We start from the raw sequence: 8,679 nt of genomic DNA, 5'->3' as shown, positions 1-8,679 counted from the left end.
CCATGGAAATATACTTGTGTATCAAATGATCTTGATTTGGAAGCTTCTACCTTGGAACGGTGGAAGTATGAGTTTCTTATATAGAAATATAAGCTATCAAATTCAGGAACGCTATTGGAGACACCAAGAAGGCCCCTCCCATCGAATTTGACCTCCAAGGAGGGCATCCATGCAAACCAACCACCGACCGATTGCCTCCTCTCTCTCTCTCACTCTCTCTCAACCATGAAAAGTCTCAAACACTGGCACATTGTTTTTTCTCAAATAAACAAAATAAAAAACTAACGATAATAAAAACTTTTACCGGGCACTAGCTAGGATCGTTGCTCCGACCTCCGAGCTGCCGCTATTCATTTCCCTTTTCCCAATCTCGTAGCTTCCATCGCTCTGACTCCCTCCATGCTCCCAAAGCCCCCCATGTCTCCCGCTAGCTAGCTCCTGCCGCCGAGATCACCACCCTGCTGGCCTCCTCCTGCTCCTCTGCGGCGGCAGCAGCTGCAGCAGCATAGGCTGCAGTGCAAACGCCTGCTGCTAAGCTAATTAAATTCCCCCCTGTAATCCCGCGGGAGAAATCTTTGGCTCTTTCTTGGCTTTCCTAGCTAGCTTTTCCTTCTCCATCGTCTTCTTCCTCCTCCTCTTCTTCTCCTAGCCCCAGAGGCCCAGGCAAGAATAAACAAGTACTAGTCCGTACCATTTCTTGATGGAGAGATGCATGGAGACGACGGGCATGGAGGTAGGCGGCTAGCTAGCACACGCGTGGGTAGGTGAGCTGCAGGGAGGAGGAGAGAGATCGGTCGATCCATGGAGGATCTGTACAGCATCCACCCGGGGATCTCCCGCGGCGGCGGCGGCGCGGCCTGCAGCGAGGCGTCCGGGGTCGCCGGCTCTCCTCCGCCGCCGGATCTGACGGCGACGGCGGAGCTGACCAAGGCGCAGATCGCGGCGCACCCCCGCTACCCGTCCCTCCTCTCCGCCTACATCGAATGCCGCAAGGTCCATCCTGCTTAGCTCCTCCAGGCTCCAGTTCATTGTGCATCCAAAGAATTAATCACCACATGTATTCTTGATTGATTTGTCTAAGTCTTCAGGTGGGCGCGCCGCCGGACGTGGCGGTGCTGCTGGAGGAGATGAGCCGGGAGAGGCGGCCGGGCTACGAAGCCGCCGGCGCCGGGGAGATCGGCCTCGACCCCGAGCTCGACGAGTTCATGGTACGCGCCTACAGTACAACGCCATTTACGGAGCTCGCTAGCTCGCTTGCTTGCTCCATGAATCAATATATTCCTCCTGGCGTGTTCGTGCACTTGATTGCTTTCTTGTTGTTGTTATTACATGTGGAGAGATGGACTGACGATCATCTTGTGCAGGAGGCCTACTGCCGGGTGCTGTGGCGGTACAAGGAGGAGCTCTCCCGGCCGCTCGACGAGGCCGCCTCCTTCCTCGCCACCGTCCGGACCCAGCTATCCAATCTCTGCGGCGGCGGCGCCCGCGCCACCTTCCACTCCGGTGACTACTTCTCCCTCCGTTCCTAAATTCTCGTCGTGTCGTGGTTTTACTTCAATATTAACCCCACATGCATGTTGCGCCTTGGTGTTCTACGGCAGGCAGGCTGCCTTGGATTCGATCGCCGGCCGGCCATACTGTGGTGTTGTGTTGTGTCAAACTGTTTGATGCTTTTGCCGCTTTGATGAATGCGTGTGCTCGTGTGCGTGATGATAGGTCAAATCGTGTCCATGCAAATGGGGCGCACGCGTGTCAGACCATGGGGCCGGGCCGCCTCATGAGCGAGTAAAGCTTTGCAAGTGTAGGGTTTTGTGTGCAAGGTTCCATCCATACCTATGCTAGCTATAATTCTCTCTCTCCTCTATGTCTCGAGTCTACACTCTAGAGCCTAGTGGTAGCTGCTGCAAATATATGTAGACTTTGCAGGCAGGCCGGGCCGGTGATGGAACTTGACTTGAGAGGGAGCTGGAATGGGTGGTGGCTCTTTGGGAAAAGAGTGAGAGAGAGAATCTTGCTCTTGCATGCATGTTGGGTAAATAAACACCGGTGCATGCCCAATGGTGAAGTTTCTTTTTTTTGGTGGGGGCAAATGTGATGTTATCGAAGACTTATTTTGCTGGTTTTGCAACAACAAAGAAAGAGAGTGCAGATTTTGCTGTGGTTTAACGCCTATTTTGTTCCCACACAATCTCCATTTGATATTTTTGTAAAGCTATATGTGAGCTCTTGCTTGAATTAGTTAGTTCTGCTAATTATTTTTTGCGGTCTGTGTTTTTAGCAGTTTTTTTATGTGTTGTTGATTGATTTAATTTTTCATCGTCGAACATTCCCACAAAAATTAATTAAGATTTTTTGTGGCATTTGTGTTGCATACCTCGTGTAAATGCAAATGCAGTTTTGATCCATCGTCATAGGGTTTTAGGTTGGACTTTTGTCTAAAGATTAAACTGATGATCGAGTCAAGGTGTTAACAATGTTTTGTTCAAGTAACAACCATTGATCTGTCCAAGACTTTCGAGCACAAGTAGTCAGATCCAGACTTTTTATAAGCAAAAATGTTTATAATAAATTAAAATTTTGTGAGTTGTGGAATGCATGCTTAACGGTGGGGGTTTCGTGAATTATCATATGCCGAGATATAGCATAGTTGTGTGGTACACATTATTATTCTTACTAGCTAGGGTGTCTCTGTAATCTGCATTATTATTTTTGAGGAACCTTGGATTTGATAAGTTCATTAAGATCAGGTGTTATTGAGAAATGTACTACTAGCTCTTTCCATCATGCATAGATGAGTTTGGACTTTGGAGTGGTGAAAGCACACATGCTTTTGGAAACTTCATGTGTTTGATAAAGTCCAAAAGGACATTTGTTACTGTGAAGACTATGACATTGTAAACATGCATGTGCCTGGCAAACAGTGGTGGTTGTGGTCAAAACAGTTCATGTTTTGTTTTTCCTGCCTTACTTCTGGTATGTTTGGTCATACCTAGCTAGTGGAAATGTACTGAGTGCTACAAAGGAGCATGCAACATGATCATTGCAAAGTAAACTTCTGTTCCTACTTTACTGTCAATGACTGGCAGTTTTCAGCATCTCATTGATGAGGCCATTTTACTAAGCAATGGAAAATTAGCCAGAATGCATTTTAAATCACTCACTCGTTGTAATTTGAGCCATGGTTTAAAATTTCATTTTGGACAAAATTTCAGTACCCACCGAAATGTCCGAAATTTCAGGAACTATTTCTATTTCAGATTTCCGTGTGTGAAATTAATTATAGCAGAACACAAATTTATCCAGCTCAAGATAGTTTCTAGGTTCTCATTCAAAAAACAAAAACGGCATACTCTAGGATAAAGAAAGTTTACGTGAGCTATTTGGACTAATTAGGTCACATATATGAACTATCACTTAATAGCTGACTATGTTTGTAATGGTAAATTCTCGCAGAATAGTCCTCATTAAGAATGCACAAATTAACATGCATAGTTTGCTTGTATTGAACAAAGTTTTGGAATTACTCATGTTCTGATTTTTCTAAATACTGTTTCTGTGATTATTCTGAGTAAGATGAGGTCAAATGATCCATATATGACATAGAAATGGCTAGAATTTCCATCTGTTGATTTATGCCTAATTATGTACCCATTGTTGTGCTTGACTTACATTTCTGCCCCGTATGTTTTGACTTTGTTAATTGGGTCTTACATCCTTTTGTATCTCTTCGACTGTGTCCCTTCCATCAAATAGCTATCATAATCTGGGCTCCAGTTTATTACCCATTGGCAATTTTGATATGGCCAAAAACTACGAACATGGTCAGCTAGGTGTATCATCATTAGGGTCATATGATTCCCGCATGATACATGATTATACTTCCTAGTATTTAACATCAATTTTAGGAATCCAGTGGGTACTTTAGTGAAGTCCCATATTTAGAGTTTTGAAAGATCCACTCAAAATTTGTTAAGTTGAGACAATTAAGTGCACCGTAGATCGTCTAGCTATGTAATTTTTCCTTCCAAATATTCATATGTCTTAAATGAATTGCTAATGTACTTATGAGAATTGGGTTCTTTGTACAATCCAATCATAGAGCTGTTGGAATTACATATAACCATTTGACAGCTAGCGCTTTTTGCTTACATTGTTTAGGCCTGGATTTTCTTCAGTTTGTCACACGAATAAGTTTAGCTAGTGTCAAAAGGATTCTTATGTTACAGGTTAAGTGCAAAGGCCGACTTTTCTAGTTCATCAAATTATATTTAGAGAGGGTTTGCAGTTTGTACTTTGTACTGCAGATGTATTTTGGCTTGCCATCCAGCTTACTGGGCTTGATTGCTAGAAAGTCTAGGAATATTAGCTGAAGACAAAACAGGTCCAAGAAATCTCCACCCATGTTAACCTTAGTCGAGTCGAGATATGAGATAGGCTGAAGTACAAGCTGTCTTTTTTTTCTGACAGCTTGAGCCTCAAAAACTATACATAATACAGATGAAACCCAACTAACACTAGAAAGAGAGATGGTGTTTTCAAAAGATACACAGGCTAAAGGGATCTGCTCCATGAAACACCGAGTCGTCAGTCGTGCTAATATAGTGTTAAACTGGTCTCTGTTACTGAAGAACAGACTAAACTGGCCAGTTTTGATACTAACAGATACTATTTGTTGTTGTAGAGTTTGTCAGGTAAAATTGGTCTGCTTTTGATTGCATTTTGTCAGATGCATTGGGTGTTGAAGAACACATTTACATTAGAGATTATGGACTAACCACTATGTATTTACTAACCAATCAAACATCTGTTTGCATTTTCGGTGTTTTATTTGAATAATATTTCTGTGATAAGCGTATAGCGCATTTTCATAGAGAAATTCTCAGTGCTGAAATATTCGGTATTGCCTATTATTGAGACAACTTCAGTAAACTTTTTTGCCCGGAGTGTTGTTTTAAAATTCTTCAACAGCGCTGTGGGTTCTGAATGTGTTTCTCTGTTGTTGCTATGCAAACAACAGCTGATTATCTGCATCTGTATGTTTATTATTGATCCCTTGTTCTAGTTATTTTCTGAAGAAGTTCCTGTTTTTCACATTCCAAACCAGGATCTCCTACACTATTGTACTACCATCATAAAATCTGAACCTGATGGCATACATTTTTTTTTCATAAAGCCTTGTCTGATTTGTGGTATGTGCATCATGCAAGATGAATTTGTGGGGTCATCGGAGGACGAGCCGTGCTCAGGAGACGGCGACGCATCCGAGGCGGGCATGCAAGAGCACACCTCCCGGTTGGCTGATCATGAGCTCAAGGAGATGCTGCTCAAGAAGTACAGCGGCTGCCTCAGCCGCCTCCGGTCCGAGTTCCTGAAGAAGAGGAAGAAAGGGAAGCTGCCCAAGGATGCCCGGCTAGCTCTCATGGACTGGTGGAACACACACTACCGCTGGCCTTACCCTACGGTAAACACCTAAGTCGCGCTTTTCTTCCTTCGGCATTCAAAATGTCCAACTCCTACTCTGAAAAGTGATATCCGGTCATGATCGGTGTGGCGATGTTTGCAGGAAGATGATAAGGTGAGGCTTGCGGCGATGACGGGCCTCGACCCGAAGCAGATCAACAACTGGTTCATCAACCAGAGGAAGAGACACTGGAAGCCTTCGGAGGACATGCGGTTCGCGCTCATGGAGGGCGTCAACGGAGGAGGGGGGTCATCCTCCGGGACGACATTGTACTTCGACACGGGCACCATCGGGCCATGAGATGATATCTCTCTCATTTTCAGCTGGCTGGCGTAAAGTTTACTGGCACTTTTAAGTTTTAAGCAGGCAGACACGGTGGCTGTGATTAGTAGTAAGGGATAAGATCAAGATACTAAAGATGAATTAATCAATCAATCAAATGGATGAATAGCCTCATGACCATTTTGTGGAAACTGTTGTTGTGTATATGTGCGCTGTAACAGGACAGAACTGAGGTTACATGTAAAATCTTTTCTGAAGCTACTGCAAATAACATTAATCAAATTTGTTGTATCTGTAGCGATTGCCCAGTTCAATCATTCTGGATAGGAAGGAAGGGTATGTCACTGTCTTTGCATGCTGTTGCAAAATTTGCCACAAAGTTGACAAGAGGAAAAAAAATGAGTTGGTGTGACGGCTCAGGATGTGCATGAGCTGAATTTTAAGACTGAAGCTGCCGTCCTCTGCTTTGCATCTACTGTTGATGAATGATGATACGGTTCATGTCAATCATCAGCCGGAGCAACATAGATTAAAGATCAAGTTGGGTTCTTAGCCCAGCTAGAATCTAGCCTGAACTGTATAAAGAGTCTCGTTTCTGAGCCCATCTTAATTGGAATGTTGAAGTTTTCTGAAAAAAATGCAACATACTCTCTCAGTCCCATATTAATAAGTGACTCAAATTTACTCAAATAGAGATGTATTTATGTCTAAAAAGCGTCTAGAGACACGTAAAAAAGTCACTTAATATGGGAGCAGTACTGTTTCTTCTTATCAATGTACCGTTCCCAAATCCCAATCCCTCTCCTTTTTAATCAGATACTGTATATAATATCGTGGATGCATTTGTAGTCACCAATGCTCAACAGATGTTTATAAATTATGGCTGTACCTATACCACAACAATTTCCTCCGGATTCAGAAGCTGAAGTGGATGCAATGGATAATCTTACTAATTACTCCCTCCGATCCTAAATTCTTGTCTCAAATTTGCCCAAATATGAATGTATCTATTCTTAAAAAGCGTCTAAATACATGTAATATTTCGACAACAATTCAGGATAGGAGGGAATATGAATTAATCCTTGCGAACTGGATTTCTTACTCAACTGGTTTTTATTTACGAGCTATTTATCTCCAAAGACGGTTGAAAATAATCCAAGAGGTTACAAGTAAGAGACACCGAAACCAGAACAGAGAACACACTGGAGACTGGAGCTAAGGTTTAGCCTAGTTTTGCATTACTGGTGAACCCGACATCTTCCATGAAAGGGGTAATATTTGCTAATCTCCAATCGTGCAAAGTCGTGTAGAAGATGATAAGTGTCAAACCTAAGGATGTATGCAAGTTTGTTGCCTTGTTTTTATTCCTTTTGAGCAATTTCCTGTGCATCGTGTCAAAACTTTTGTAAACAGGGGATAATTAACCAGTCTAAGCTAATTTTAGCAAATAGAGGCATTTCTGTGATCATGCTTTTGATAGCAGAATTCGGTCAGAATCGCCAATTAATCTGGAACCATCTCATACAATTCAATCATAATCATAGGCTTGCGAATGCAACACAAAGTTGATAATGCAAACATATAAAGGTTCCAATGTCAAGATATTATTACAAATCATCTCAAGCCATTATCCATGTGCCCCATCCACACACATGAGTCACATTTGTTCTTATCCATCCATAGGAAATTTCTTGGTAGGAGCACATGGCATCAGAGGCAAGATTACAATCACAAAACACTTACTAATAATGCTCTAGAATTACCACAAGCGACATGAATCAAACCATAATTAAACATTAACCAACACAAGCTAATAGCAGTAGACTAGCAGTACTCTTCTTCTTCAGCAGCAGCAGTAACAGTAATCAGCAAACCCCATCATGATCCATGGCAATGCCATGGCATAAGGCTATGTCTTGTCTTGGGGGGAATCTCAGAACTGGAAGGCGTCGGCCATGGCGCCGGCGGCGGTGGCGGGGATGAGCTGCGGCGCGAAGGGGGACTGCCACGGGCGGAGCAGCGGGTCGGGGATCTCCGGGATGTCGACGGGGGCGCCGGCGACCTGGAAGATCTCCAGGACGCCGCTGAGCGCCTGCAGCCGCCCGGCGAGCTCGCCGTGGCGCGCCCGGAGCACGGCGTTCTCGCCGTCCACCTTGCTCAGCTCGGCGGCGTAGGCGCCGACCTGGGCCTCCACGCGCGCGTTCTCGGCCTGGAGGCGGCTGGCCTCGGCGATGAGCTCCTCCACGCGCTGCTGCTTGCGCGCGCGGGACCGCCTCGCCGACTCCCTGTTCGACAGCATCCTCTTGCGCTTCCGCTCGTCGCCGGCGGACCCGCTGCCGCTGCCGCCATCGATGTTGCTCTCCGGGCTGGAGCTCCGGCGCGACATGGTCGGATTTCTCAGAGAAACTTGGCTCAGGAACCAGGCGGGATCTCTTTTTTTGTTGGTGGGAGGAAGAGGATTCAAAAAAACTAGAGAGAAAGAAAGCGAGATCTAATCAACTAGAGACTGGATCGAAGGATGCGGCGTGTTCCCGAGGGGCGAAGAGTTCATGAGAAGTCGTAGAACCAGTAGAGGAAAGCGACGGAGAAGGAGTGGGAGCGGCAGCGGACGCGCAGCTTCATCGGAGGACGGCAGCCGTCAGAGGAAGGGGTAGGTAAACATGGGCGAAGCTACGGTTCTCTATCTTAGACCAGATCTGCGGACTCCTCCCAGGAGGAAGAAGAAGGAGCGGAGACTAGAATTGGACAGAGCTCAGGGGCTTGGTTGCAAGAGAACGAGGAGTAGACTGGAAATGAAACGGAACTACAAGGACCGAAATGAAACGAAAAGATTGGGAAAGGAGAACTTAGCTGCCAAATGAGGACAACTCCGGTGGCTCTAATGCATAAGCAGGTAGAGGAGATGGGGAAGGTTTAGCTTGGCCGTGGGAGGGCCT

General features: G+C 45.1%; 2 protein-coding genes across 2 annotated transcripts; one reads left to right on the top strand and one right to left on the bottom strand.

Annotated features, from left to right (window-relative positions):
- Positions 1 to 306: 306 nt before the first annotated feature.
- LOC100839205 (homeobox protein knotted-1-like 10) lies at positions 307 to 6,060 on the top strand. Its single transcript, XM_003569015.4, has 5 exons — positions 307 to 993; positions 1,089 to 1,208; positions 1,365 to 1,503; positions 5,208 to 5,461; positions 5,564 to 6,060. Exons 1-5 carry the CDS (start codon positions 802 to 804, stop codon positions 5,759 to 5,761), a joined length of 903 nt encoding a protein of 300 aa, XP_003569063.1. The 5' UTR covers positions 307 to 801; the 3' UTR covers positions 5,762 to 6,060.
- A 1,236-nt stretch (positions 6,061 to 7,296) lies between these two features.
- Positions 7,297 to 8,679, bottom strand: LOC100838899 (ocs element-binding factor 1). The gene has a single exon (XM_003569014.4). The coding sequence runs from the start codon at positions 8,127 to 8,129 to the stop codon at positions 7,677 to 7,679; it is 453 nt and encodes a 150-aa protein (XP_003569062.1). The 5' UTR covers positions 8,130 to 8,679; the 3' UTR covers positions 7,297 to 7,676.

This window comes from Brachypodium distachyon, chromosome 2, assembly GCF_000005505.3.
Source record: "Brachypodium distachyon strain Bd21 chromosome 2, Brachypodium_distachyon_v3.0, whole genome shotgun sequence".
Lineage (NCBI taxonomy): Eukaryota > Viridiplantae > Streptophyta > Magnoliopsida > Poales > Poaceae > Brachypodium > Brachypodium distachyon.
Note: the sequence above shows the minus strand (reverse complement) of the source record. Positions and strands in the feature narration are given on the sequence as shown.

What these genes read in the sequence shown, in the direction of transcription:
- LOC100839205 (XM_003569015.4), top strand. Translation starts at nt 802, where the DNA reads ATGGAGGATCTGTACAGCATCCACCCGGGGATCTCCCGCGGCGGCGGC. An exon ending in CCTACATCGAATGCCGCAAG is followed by an intron (nt 994 to 1,088) that starts GTCCATCCTGCT and finishes CTAAGTCTTCAG; the next exon opens with GTGGGCGCGCCGCCGGACGT. An exon ending in ACCGCTGGCCTTACCCTACG is followed by an intron (nt 5,462 to 5,563) that starts GTAAACACCTAA and finishes CGATGTTTGCAG; the next exon opens with GAAGATGATAAGGTGAGGCT.
- LOC100838899 (XM_003569014.4), bottom strand. Translation starts at nt 8,129, where the DNA reads ATGTCGCGCCGGAGCTCCAGCCCGGAGAGCAACATCGATGGCGGCAGC.